Below are 14627 nucleotides of genomic sequence, written 5' to 3' on the forward strand. Positions count from 1 at the left end.
TTTTAGAATTAATCCCATTCTGAAGAGTGAACTCTCATTCTTAAAAATTAAAAATTGAGCCACTCTTTATCACGACTGTCTCAATTTTCATTCTTTAAAGTGAGATTTCATTCCAAAGAATTTTAGATAGCACCTTTCTCTTTTTTTTTTTACAAAATCTAAACTGTTATTGGATTTCTAGTTTATATATGTCTGTTTATAAAGTGTCTCGTTAAACCACTTTGTAAAATATAGAATACTCTCTGAGTATTTTATATTTTACAAACTGGATTAATGAGATATTATATAAATAGATATGCTGCCTAACTGAAAAACGTTTCGTCAAGAGGTATCATATTGGACTATGCACTAGAGATTGAGAATTGTAAATTGGGAATTAGAATTCAATTACTCATAGGAATACAACGGATAAAGGTTTAAGATTATCTGATTGATCGAATTCTAATCTTCAATTTACAATCCTTAATCTCAATAGTTTGATACGGGCTTAAAACGCGTTGCCTACGAAGGGCATATTCGACTATCCGATATCGATTGGCGGGACCAACCGGTCCAACCGGCGCGTGCCACGGTTGCAGAGACCGCGCTATGAATTTGCCCGACGCGAGCGATTCACGTGCGTGCACGCGTGTAATTGCATTTAGAGGGAAGGGTGGGAATCATACACTGTTCAATGGAGGATTAGAAAATCTAGGAGTGTCGGCGGTAATAAAACAATATTTGAGCAAGATAAAGAAGCAGACAAGTAAACTGTTGCGATACCAACGAGGCCATCGCCACTGCCATCAGCGGCTCGCTAAACATGCGGTGCACCGTGGTGCAACGAGATAGAACACACGCACCATGTGCTATATATTTTAAACATGCTCGTACAGGTGTAACCTACCCCACCGTGTCGAGGGCGGCGGCCCTTGTTTCGCGTCGGAACCGTTCTTGCGAGGCCTAACTGTCGTAATCATCTCAAAACTCGTAAAAAAAACTCGAGTACGTGCTTGCTATAAAAATAAAGTCGTAAAACGAAAATTCTTTCGGGTATCACAGGAGGTACCCCCAATGCATAAAGATATACTTTCAGTTTAAATACGTATACGTCTTTTAAAATTGTGTCTCTTAAATTATTCATAAGTTATAGCATATAGATAGAAATACAGACAGACAGAGATAGATAGACATAGAGAGAGAAAGAGAGAGAACAACAGAAGCACTTATTTCATCGAATGCTACACATTGCTTCAAATAATTATGCAAAGTCCAGTTTTAATTTGTTCTCTAATTTGTGGATTTTATATTTTTATGACAAAAATCGAGATTTCGATATAATTCCCGAATTACTTATACGCGAGTAAGAAATAGCAATTTTGATTTCCAGATATTACTTCAACAGAAATATAAACTGGCGGTTCTATTCAATTTATTTATATTCGACAGAATTTTAAGATTATGAAAATATTTTGCTACTCTATGCTACACATTAAATTTTAATAAACAAGAAAGAATTTCGAATTAATTATTCATTACGGCAAATTAAACATGGTTCATCATTTCTCAATTTTCAATTGAAAAAATCTTCGTCATATGAAAAATTAAAGTTTTGAAATATACTGTATATAGATATTTTCTACACGAGCTTCCGTCATATCATTCACATTAGGTATGTACGTTACGTGAAACCATCTGACGCGGGTATTATCGGTCTTCCCGTAAGTACAAGCATCAGCTGGGACATCGGCCGCTCATTCTTCCTGTTAATGTAGTCAAATTTACCTGCGCATCATTTTATGCACTGTTAATGTAGTCGAATTTACCTGCGTATGTTCCTCGTTCAGAGAATGGACCACACGGCGATCTCTCTTTGGCTATCACTCGTAAAAAAGATGTACGCCGTTTGAACATGATTCGTTAGTCGGATTCCCAGCATCGTGGTTAATGTGCGTGTATGAATCATTCTGTTATATCTCATCGTACCCCACTGTATGGTTCCTAAGGGTCTCGAAGGGTAGTCCCCCAATCCCATCCAACCGTTTCGGGTTTTTTTGCGGTGATAAGTGATAAGGCCATTGAATATCGGAAGATTAAGATACAAATTAAACTGTCACGTTTTCACGCAGCGACATTAATCAATTAAATATAAATAATAACTAATAAACTTAAATGGATGTTTATATCAAGACTATGCGAATAAGATGACAATCTTCAGGTCAGAAATGTAAACCTTAAACAATACAGTGAAACTTATACAAAAAAATGTAAAAGTAAGCTTCTATTCTGAATAAAAACCAGCTACGAGTTAATTATATTCAGTCGTATTCATGTTATTTAAATTGCCAGACATGGAAACCGGTGTAATACGGCCCGAGTTCAAATTCCCATGCCATAAACGTATGGCAGCGAATTTACAGATTTATTCGTATTTATTAGAAGCGCGATGATTACGTGTGAGACACACGTTCTTCCGTATCAGCGTATGGGGTATCGATCTCATGAGAAATTACGTCAATGCTAATCGCCGCGTTCGAACGTGAACAGGAACAGAAAAGCGAATAGACGTTGAATAACAGTCTGCGAGAACGGAACGTCGTCGGTGGGAATAAAAGTTGAAGCGTGTACCCTGTTACGAGTTGCGAGACGGGACGGGGACCAGACGCATCGGGACCAGACACATCGCAACGAGACACAAGAGACCGAGGTAAGGAAACAAGCGACAAGAGAGAGCCTAACGGGGGGTTGGCTGGTCGGTCGGTCGGTCGGCCTGTTCGATAACTAAGCTCACCCTACTCTCTATCTCGCTCGCTTCTTCTTCCGTCTTTCGACATTAGCGAGGGTAGTAAGACGAGGGGTAGTCGAGTCGTGCGTGCAGCCGGCACGCGCTCAACGAATTTTTCATCCAACGGATCCGCCAAAAGGTGCTTCCCCGGGCGCAATCGCGAGAAGGGAAAACTGGAATCCTCGGATGGCAACCAACCCCGGAGATGTGCCAATCGCTATCACTATGTGAGCCTTATCGCCTAATTCTATCACAGATTTCTCTGTTCTCCAAATTCTTTAGAGTCGAATCCCATCCTAAAGAGTGAAAATTGAGCCAACCTTTGGAAAAAGTGGCTCAACTTTCAATTTTTAAGAGTGAGATAATTTACTCCAAAAGTTTTAGAGAGTATACAAATCGACTAATTAAAACGAGCCATATGTTAGTGAAACGTGGAAACGCGTTAAGGGTTGAAACTACAACACTCACCCACTGATGTTCAACACGTATTGCCTCGCAATTGCGATGTTGGTCGTACCCTGAGCCACGTCCTCTCGTTCTCAGCTTTTAACAACGGCATCCACGGAATTCGCACCGAATCCGTACCCGAGGCGATTTGTAATTCGGGCCCGCGACCGTTAAAGGTTGCGAAAGTGCTAACCTTCGCCTTCTCCGAAATATTGTGAGACCTGCCTTACCGGCCCTACAGGATATGTTAATGGCTTGGGACCCCGAGGATCCCGAGGAACCCAAACCTCTTTCATTCTTCTGCCTCTTTTCTCGTCGGTCTTTCCCCCTTCCCTTCCGCACCTTTAGCTTTGCCATGGCATAAAATTTTGGGACATTTAAATATTAAATCTTGATAGGAAAGCCATTGGTCAAAGAAACGTCTCTTGTACCGTTCAATTCGCTCATCTGCGCTGACGGTTGCCGCCGCATGTTTTTATTCTGTTTCCCCCATTAAACGTTCTTTGCGGAAGCCGGATCGATTTTTTATACGCAGAGAAATCGGTAATTATACAACAATACAGCTACAAACTGTAAAGCGATGCGCCAATTGATTACATTGTGTTAAAAAATTTAACAAAAATTGATTCCGAAAATAATAGCCAATATATCGATGAACTTATTGCGAATTATTTACTTGTTGTGATATATTTTTATCTGACATTTCGAGATGTTTTATTTAGCCTAATGTTAATTCTTCGTAGGCACACATATTTTTACTTATAAGCGCCTCTTTTCTATCCAACCCAAATCTTTGTAGCCTCTATTCTAGGCTAAAAATTCAGAATTACTTTCCAACATCTCTGTTACATTGCTAAATAGTTTTTTAACTCAAATGTCAAAACCTATATTTAATAAAAATGGAAAAAAATGTGTACCAAAAAATTTTATAGAGTGGAATTTCTCCCAGGTAAAAAAAGACGCAATGTGCCTAGGATTAAGTAAAGTTGACGAATCATAAATATAGTCTCGCGCGAATTCCGAAGATAGCATATCGTGAAACCGTATGTTGCGTTAATTAAAAGGCGTAATTAAGCGTTTCTCCCTTAACGCGAGGTACATGATTACTATTCCGATTGCTAGATTAGTCGACGGCAGATCAGTATTATTCTTCCAAAGGGCTAAAGAGCGTGCCAGTCGTCGAAAACGCGCGTTCACAGGTAATTACCTAATTTGCACGCGAGCGGCACGCTTCGTGCGTGTGTATATCTGTCCATGGTGCCTAGCTATCGGGCGTACACGCGTCTCGGCTATAGCCCGTTCAATACTAGAGCCGGGTAGTGTATATAGGGGTGCCCCGTTCGCCCCGTCGTTGTTGTACCCCTCGTACAACGGACTTTCAAGGCAACGGACGAGAACGAAACGCGCCATGTGGCGGCGCAACACTTCCATGCCGCTGCACGACGGCATTTGCAACGGCGATAACGTCGTCGAAGAGTGCAAAAGATCGTGGCCGGCTGCGAACGTCTGCGACGTTCTCTTAATCCGACCATAACTCGCGTAATATGGGATCTACTGAATTAAGCCTCTATTTAGAATGTAAAACGTCACTGTTGTATATCGATTATCACACTTGAATGATTTCGGCGGCGAATTATATAGTCCCTTCATATGCAAATAAGGAAAAAAATATGATAACTTATACATGGAAAGAATGATTTTGCTGAAGTATTTAAAAAGTTAGATACACTGAAAAAGAAACTAAAAATTTTAATAAATATTTATTTAAACAGTTTGACGTAATAAATATTTATTATAAATGTAAACAGAGATTTATTTGATTATTAAATTGATTTAACTATTTGTTAAGTAAATATTTATTTACTGTAAGTAAATGTTTACTTAATACTATTCAAAGAAATATGTATTAAGATTTTGTAATTTTTTTTTTTAGTAGATACATATCTGAAAATAATTTTGTTAAAAACCATTAAAATAATTATGTAGAAATTTTAAACATAATGAATAATGTTCCAAAAAGTTTAGACATTCTAGCAACCAGTTTGAACGTCCTACATAACTGTTATATTTTAATGGCCCAATGAAATTATTTTCAGATCGGTATCTATTATAGCTAAATTTTTAGATATTTCAGCAAAACCATCCTTTTATGCTAAAAGATCATACCTTTTCTGTTATTATTCCGTTATTATAATAAAATTGTTATCAACAAGTGAATTGACACTTTCTCCGAGCTTCCTTTAAACAAGCAAAACTTCGAAAAGTGAATTTCCACGCGTTCAAGTCTCTTGCTTTTACTTCAATTCAAATAAAAGAATAATAACGTTAATAAATAATAAAGAGCTCTAAATAAATTGCAGTCATCCACATTTTATGTCTAAAAAAATTAGAAATAAGACTTAGATTAGTTAGTATCGCATATATGTATTAGTAATTAAATTATTATCCTCTTATCATTCCTGATTATATGTTATAAATATTTATAGTTATAAACTCATTACATTTGTAAATAATTGTTTTTCCGTCATTGAGTCATCGAACTCGATCGTATTAAGAATAAGATACGATACGGAATCGGTCAGTCACCTTTAGAGCTAAACGTAGTGTTAAAGGGAGTCGGAAATACGGACCCCAGTCTTTCGCGCGAGACAGCTGTATTCTTAACGGTCTCTCGATGTGTTGATGTCTAACGAGGGTAGGTCAGTATCGCACGTAAGATGCGTTTATGCATGTACTAAACTTTCATCGAACATGTGTATATGTGTTTACCCGCGAATAATTAGAGTTATCCTCTTTAATTATTAATTCTCTTCATTACTCGTGTGCAAATTAAATTAAAATTCTATAGCAACGATGAATTGAAAAAATAAAAAAATTATTTAAAAACATTCTAATATATAAATATTTAAATAAAATTTTAATATACACTCTCTAAATCTGAATCAGTGGATAGTTACTAATTATTCAGTGACATATATACTTGGCACTGATATCAGCAAAGTTCAACTAAAAAGGAAGAATATTTGAGCACTATATAATATAAACTAAAGTATTGATATTTGCATATTAATTTTCCAATACCATATTTATTGAATTTATACACTAAAACAAGGTTAGTTCGATCACATAATAAAGATCAGCTAGGTTAGAGGGACCTCACATTTAATTCACTGATTATCAATATGGTATACTTGGCACTGATATCAGTGATTATCCACTGATTCAGATTTAAAGAACAAATATCTAGTATGTAAGTGTGTCAGCCTTGCATGTCATTGCGTTATATGAATGAAACATAAACGATCGATTGTAACTCTCAATTTTAAATTGCGAAAGCTAAGGGTGATACTAATAAATATATCATAATTAATTATATCAATAATTGCACGAATTAACAGAGTTGTATGTTATCCAGAAATGTATGTCTCAGTTTCACAAGAACGTGTTTGGAAAAAAAGATATCAGATGAAGATCTTGTATATATATTTTTAAAGAATAAACTTTAAAAAAATGTCGTAGGATATTTACGTTTGACCGAACTTTCCCATGGATCGCCAATCATTAGACTATCCAACTATCGATATCCCACTAACGTCTAAGTACCGTAAGTATCCCCAAAGCATGAGGGATGCTTGCTACCGTGCCCAGCCGTTCGCTCGCGTTGCGAATCTCCACGGGGCTTTACCGGGGGCATGAATAAAAGGGGGCGCCAAGCCTAACCAGCCACCCAACAAGGAGCAGGTGAGCACCTGGTCTTCGTAACCCCGGCACGAGCTACTACTTGCCTCACGGTTGCGAGAGGGTGCTCAACGATCGCGTCGTGCGAGTTAATTAACTCCACATCACGGTTACCGAAAAGTAGAATTATTCGAAAACAAAAAAAAAAGTAAATTGCATCTTTACTAAAAAATATTTACATAAAACGCGTGTTTCATCGATAAGAAATGTGCGAACTGAACAAATAAAACACTAAATGAACATTGAAAACAGATTAAATTTTAATAAATATTTATTTGAATATTTCTAAGTAAATATTTCTTAAATAATAAACATGTGTGTGTTTATTTAATAAAATAATGCATTGTTAAAATAATGCATGTTAATTTGATTTATTATCATTTTTTTTTATTGAGTAAATATTTATTTATTGTAAGTTTATGTTTACTTACTACTCAAAGAAATATTATCAAGATTTAATAAGTTTTCTTCAGTGAAACGCACAACGCAAACAGCGTCAATACGATTGCGTCAATAATAATACAGATGTTGAAAATAGGCTTAATGAAATTAATAAGAAAGTAAATGCGTATCAAAGAAATCCATAAAATATCACCGTGTTGGAATCGCGTGAATGAGAACCACTGACTACTGAGGCTGCGAACTCGCGGTTGTGGGGTTCAGACCGGCGGTAGACGTTCACAAATCGTTGAAGGACGGGGAAATCCCTAACGAATAACCCGCCTTTCGGAAGGCTCTTAGGTTCCGCTCTATCAGTATCCGCTTTGCCCATAATTAACTTGACATAGTTCCCGCCTCGCTCATCACATTATGAAAAAAATTAGAATTGTAAATAAAACTATACCAATGTTTCTAGCGTTATTAGAATTGCCAATTATGAGTGAATATTAGTAGTACTTCAGGTTTAACATTGTTCAGCAATGTTATCTATTCATAATTATCAATTTGAACTTTTATTACAATTATTTTAATTTATTATGACATTATCACATTATCATGCAAATATGTTTTTCTTGTTCTTATATCGTGAATTTATAGTGTGAATTTTGATGTAAATTACAAATTTATTGACGCGAAAGGTTGTCGCTTCTATCAAGATACATTTCAAGTCAATTTATTGAGTTCTTCAAAAGACTTAAGTGATTACTCTCTGAATCGAAAGAATGTAGGACATTTATTTCAATAAAACTTCTCTACATAATCTCGTTCTCAAATTATCTTGCAGATACACGGCAATCTCTTCGCGTCGATGATACTTTTGCAACATACCTTTTGAACGTGGAAAGTGACGCTTCTTTGCACTGCCGGAATCCAGTGACGATTTCGATAGATCACTGGCGATGTTGGACATTGGTGATTCCATGTTCATCGTCTCGGCGAGGGATCTTTCGGAAGAAGCTAAATCCATCCTGACGTTGGTTGACGACGTTTACTTTGCGTGGACACAGCTCGTTTTCGACGAGGCGAGTTAGCGAATGCAGACGAGAATGCGACCTCTCGAATTTGTCGAATCGATGTCAGGAGCGACGTTGGCTTCTAGAAAAAAAAAAAAAAAAAAAAGAGAACTGATAGTACTTCAATGACGTGATGCTCAGTGATCTCTCGTGAAATCCAGCGGAAAAATACACTACGAAATGTAATCGATGTCTTAATCGTTCGGTTATTCTAATGGAAGGGGCGATGTTCATCGCTCAAGATCATCCTTGTTGCTGAGGAAAAAATCGAAGAATCGGGAAACTTTCAAGAAATAACAGTGAAGATCGTCGTTATTCATACGTATGTCTCTCGGCTTTATAAATCAAGATCGCAAATGTTAAATCGAGGATGTACAATGGGCCACCAATTGGTGGGAACGAGACCCATCGTCGTTATATGATTTCATCCTCGACAGTCCGTTGATCGTCATATATACGGGGTGTTCAATTATTGTGATGATGCTCGATTTTTCCCAGTCGCTTTTTGCGAAAAGGTTTTCTTGAAATTAACAGTAAACAAGAATGCCCAGAAATGTCCCTTTAGTTTTAAAAAATTGTCCACTTACTATAATTCGTTATTTTAAATGAGCATTAAAGTAATACTTCATTATAGATGTTTTCGAGAAATACGGCAGTATTTTTATATAAGTCGTGGTTTCCGAAAAGAAATTATTCACGACACGAAAGTAGCTTTTATCTGACTATATGTACTAGTATTTGTGTACGTTTATTAATTAGTAAAGACCTCTACTAATTGTAACAGCAACTTTAAAATTAGTTTGTGCTCCGTACTTATTCTAATAATGTATGTATGTGTGGCTATACTCCAAAATTCAATGCTGCACTAAAAATTTCTGATTTTCATTGCACTATAGATTTTTAGTGCTGACAGTGAACTTTAAAGTACAGTCAATTGTCGACTTCTACCGTTTGGCTTCTACTGTTCGTTCGAGATAACAGGATGCAGAAATACTAGAAGCAAAACGATAACGCTGATGTTAGGAACGTACTCGTAGCGATAACGTGTTATCTATTTGCGGTTATTAATTCGAAGTTTCATTACAATTCAAAGTATTTAATTATATCATGCATATTCAATTATATAAATACAATATCATGTATACAAATTTTCTTTTTTTTTTTACACTTTAATATATAAGGTAATCATTTCGAGACTACAATTTATCTATTGATCTCGAATTTTTTTTTCAAGAAATTCAAATGATCTTCTAGAGAATATATCGAAAAGCTGGTCAATTAAATTTTAATCCGGCATTACTATAAAACGGTGTAAATTATGGTGATAAATCCCAAATGTTACAAACAAAGTTACATTCTCTGTAAAAAGAAACTGTTGTCTGTTATTGTAATAAACATAATTTATTTATAATTTTGACAATCTTTTTAAGTAAAATTTGAATACAACTTAATTTACAATATTCTAAAAATTTTACGTTTATATAAAATCAAAATCTAATGGCCTTTAAAGAACCAAAATTAAACTTTAATAATCGCGTCACTCAACATTTCCCCTCGTAGTGCCGGAAATAAAATTTTTTTACACGTACTCGTACAATAAATCTAATCACACAAGTAAAATCCACAGTTAAGTGATAAACGATATATTCGCACTAAATTTGCTTGGAGAAATCTACAATCAATGAAAACAGCTGGAATAATTCATTATAATAGTTGTGAATTATTTTAATTAATGCAAAATATGAATGCGATAACAGTTTCTCCTGTAAATAGAAATATTATCGTGCCTTCTCCTTTCTCATCGAAACCGTTGAAGTCAATCCAAGTCGTTACATTTCCCGGAAACCCTAGTGGGATGAATATTTCTTGTCGGCCTCGACTATACACTAGGTGTGCCACAAATCGCGACTTCAATCTTATTCATGAATCTATTCTACAGAATAGTTTTTCTTATAACAAATTCAGTTTCTTGCATTATTAGATTAGTGTATACTAAAAGTTGCTACACAAGAAATTAGCAAAGTTAAATGTTATTTGTAAAATGTTATTTGAATTACAAAATACTTTCAATCTTTTGATTTTAAATACAGAATTACTTTTATGAGTTCTATTAAAATACAAAATTGTATTACAAATACTTTTATTTTAAACACAGTAATAGAATTGTATTTTGTATTCCATATTTTAGCGGAGCACATAAAAGCATTCTGTATTTCAAATAAAAAAATCAAAAGTATTTTGTAATTCAAATAATAATTGATCGATTCAAATGATAATTGATTGATTGCCAATCTTATTATTTATATAATTAATATTTGAAATAAAAAATACAAAATACTTTTATGTGCTCCGCTGAAATACAAAATATAAGATACAAACGTGTTACGAATATTGTTTTTTAAATAAAAGAATTTCAAAAACATGCCCAGTCTTAAATCCAATACAATGCAATTAAGTAATCGAATTCGTTATTAGTGAGACCGTGAAGTACTCGAATCACGAGTAACGAATCGTCTAAAAACGAGGTCGTTAATTGTGGAACACCTCAGATGTATAAATCTTCGAATAGAAGAGAAACTTAAAAAGTCGCAGGATTAAAATCCAGATGGAAAATTTCTTCGCGCGTTTTTTCTTCTGCAATGGCTCGTCGATCTTCGACACTGAAGCGATCACAACGAAACTTGATCGAAAAGAAATCCACATAAAATCTCGCTCAAGTTGTTATTTGTTGTACCCTGTTTGTATCCTTGACATCGCACTTTGTGGCCGAGTCACGATCGAGACAGCGATTCAATACATATTATAATGGGTCATTATGTTACTATACAAATAATGTTACATATTTTATACATATTATACAGAACATAATTAATAAATAGATTAATTTTTTTACCTGAACTTTTTGCGTTTGTGTGCACAAAGTTCATATCTTTTCTCTTTTTCTTTAATGGAGAAAAAAATAAACCATGCAAAGAAGTTCAGCTAAAAGCGACCCACACAACAATTTTCCAAAGGATATTTCTAAAGACGATTTTTTACGTCCTAAAGAGATCTATAATACATACTAAAAACGTTCCGAGAACGTCCCTTGGAGAATAGGTTGTATGGGAACAAATCTATATATAATATACCTTCTACTAATTATTAATTTTCTAAACAAAGATATGAATCTTATTCCAAGAATCATCCATATAATTAGTGTTGATGCCTTATTCTGTATATCATACATTGCGATATATTTACCCGAAATAATGAAGTAATGAAATAGGTGATTCCTTCGTACGCGCGGATTGCAGTTGCCAGCCTACAAAGCCCGCCTTTTAAAGCGCGCCTTAATCGCGTGATTTTCCTGAACACGCGAATTTATCTCGCGGACGAAAGAAATACGTGAACGTGCGTGTCACGTTGTCGGAGGGATAGAGCTAACCGGGGGATCCTCGTCGCCGGTCGAGCAACAGAAGCAATTCACTTGTAGCGTTTTCCTGCCATTGAGGAGTGATCACTCTTTCCGCGCGAAAGCAACGGAAACTCGCCGGAATCGTCGCGAACTAATAACAAGATAACGTGGTCCGGTCGCGGTTCCACCGCGACGATTATTAACGATACTTCGGGCGCGGGATGTACGCACCGATACTCTGGCACGGGGATCAACAGTCGTTTCTAATTTGTTTGTCAAACGCGGTAAGCCATACCGCCACCAACCACCAACGACGAAAGGCGCGAATCGCGGTGCGCGCGCGCGGGTGGAAAAGGCGCGAAACGGGAGGAGGTGGCGGTGGGAGGTAGAGGAGGTGGGGGGGAAGGTCTGTTCGGTAGATACACTTTCTGTACTCCGTTTTCTCTTAACTCGGCTAACTTCTAGCTTCTCGCTTCTCGCTCCCGACCAAGTACGAACGTTATCTCGTCGAATATTTGTTTTTTTTTATCATGCTCTTTCATAGTAATTTATAGCAATTTATTGGGCATGTATTAAAAATATTTTCGTTTAAAACACGTTATTTGCAATATGTATATTTTTTATTTAAACGGAGCACATAAAAAGTATATTACGTATTGTATATGTTTTGTATATAAAATCGAAAGATTAAATTTTTCATATTTTGTAATTTAAATAATAAAACTAGTTGTCAATCTTAATATTTGAAATACAAAAATACAAAAGTACTTTCATATGCTCTCATAAAATACAAAATATAATTATCTTACAAATGCGGTTTTTTAAATAAAAGCATTTCACATATCCAGCTCTGTTTATATAGATACTCATATATTGCCAAATATATTATTTTTAATGTTTTGCTTACATTTTTGAAATTTGAAGATAAACACACCTATATTTAATAATTTAATACTTTCCTACGAAATTTTATTCGGATTTGTGCTTAACATTACAATGTCTTTTAAATAAATTCTAAGAAATTAAACCGCGTATTTTTATTATTCCTGATTTATTTCAATTAACTTTCTTTATTAATATGAATTGTTCTTTTTAATAAAAAGATCTAATTAAAAGATCAGCTTTCGCCTGCTCGATTGAATAAATCTACTTCTTATTCCCGTTGTTATTCTTAAAGACTATCTTGCTCCATTTCTTTCCTCAAATATTTATTGTTATCCCTCACAAAAACCGTATATATGTGGTTGTAATTGGAGCACATACCTTTTTTTTTCATGTATAAACATATGAGGATCCGCAATGTATTGTGCTCGAGTCCGTGGATTTGCTAAGCCCAAATAATTGTCTGTCACTCCTGCAGGAAATTAATTGATTACAAATTAATATCGTTCCGCCATCTGACGGTATCAATACAAACTTATCTAAGAATATTATAACCCAATAGGTAAGGACTGTTCGTTTGCAAAGATTTTTATTTATAATTTTACAATATTCAGTGATTAACGATTTTATGAATAAATCGTTAATCCCTGAATGACTACAAATGCTAATATTTACTTATTTTGTGCAAGTAAATAGATATTCATTGCGACACGATTTTGTAAAAAAGTACTTATACCATAATAATGCTCGTTATATTTGACGAATTAATGTAGTATAAATATTTTCTTTAATTTTTAAATTTTTTTAAATTTGCATCACAATAAAAAAAGTCGTTATTAATAAAGAATGATCTATTTGTTATCTATGTATGCAGGAAAACAAGGGTCGGAATTGAATCCAGATTTTTTGACTGATAAGTAACTGCTCCGATGCCTAGCTTATTTCAAATATTGTACTTTTAATCAAACATTACAAAACCAGACATTATAAATATCACATTAAAAAACTGGAGTTGATAAACAATTATGTTTAGAGGATAACAGGAGAACGGTTTCCTTTTTATTATCTTCAGCACAAAAAAGGATTGAAGGCGACACAATGGCCAAAATGCACACACATAGAGGCTTTTCTATAAAATTTAAAAAATTTATTAAAGCTTGCCTAATTTAGACAATCATATAATATAATATATTAGCATGTAGATGCAATAAATGCTCCACCGATACGATATATAAAAACGAATTTGTCTCGCACGATTTACTCTATGATGAATATCTCCTGTTTATTACGAAGCGACGCACGTATTTTTTTTCCAGCGTGCGTAATACGCAATAGCTTTATCAAAATTAGGACGCGATCGATTTGGAAATTATATCTAATTAATAAAGTTATTCGAAATACTGAAAATAGATCGTCCTCTTTACTTCATACTACTATGCTCCGAAGGGGCACATATCTTTTTTTATTAACATTGGTTCCTATACAATCACCTAATAAGCGCATAAATTGTCGTCACCTGGACTTCGTTTCTCTGGTCAAGATGGTTTGCGAAGAAACTCGGATATATAAAATATATAATATATATCATGTATAGGTTTATCATTATATATCTAATCTGATTCTAGAATGCTATCGTTATTTTTATCAATACTAACATATAAATATAATAAAAAATGTAATCTTCTGTCTTATCGAAAGATATAAATTCTCATAACAAATTATCGTTGTCACTTCATACTTTCACTTACAATTTGCAATCTCTTTTAAAACAGAAACGTACATAGAATGTGAGTTGAGATCGAATCCGAAGCTATTGAGTATAAATTTTCACATAAAACTGCGTATCACTTGAATAAAAAAATATTATTCATTAATTTTTTATTAATTAAAATAAAATAAAATAAAAATCACACAATATAGAAGATATGAAATTGCTGCTATTAGA

The 14627-nt window shown here is 34.6% G+C and overlaps 1 protein-coding gene across 1 annotated transcript in view; it reads right to left on the bottom strand.

Moving 5' to 3' along the window:
• The window catches only part of LOC108757124 (M-phase inducer phosphatase-like), a 55958-nt gene extending 43926 nt beyond the window's left edge, over positions 1–12032 (bottom strand). Inside the window, exons 1-2 of the mRNA XM_018501506.1 lie at positions 11647–12032; positions 8219–8485 (exon numbers count right to left, since the gene is read on the bottom strand). Of these exons, the coding sequence (XP_018357008.1) occupies positions 8219–8357 (139 nt within the window). The 5' untranslated portion in view covers positions 8358–8485; positions 11647–12032. The remainder of the gene's footprint in view (positions 1–8218; positions 8486–11646) is intronic.
• Positions 12033–14627: the final 2595 nt, after the last annotated feature.

The sequence above is a fragment of the Trachymyrmex septentrionalis genome, unplaced genomic scaffold (genome assembly GCF_001594115.1).
Source record: "Trachymyrmex septentrionalis isolate Tsep2-gDNA-1 unplaced genomic scaffold, Tsep1.0 scaffold132, whole genome shotgun sequence".
Classification (NCBI taxonomy): Eukaryota; Metazoa; Arthropoda; class Insecta; order Hymenoptera; family Formicidae; genus Trachymyrmex; species Trachymyrmex septentrionalis.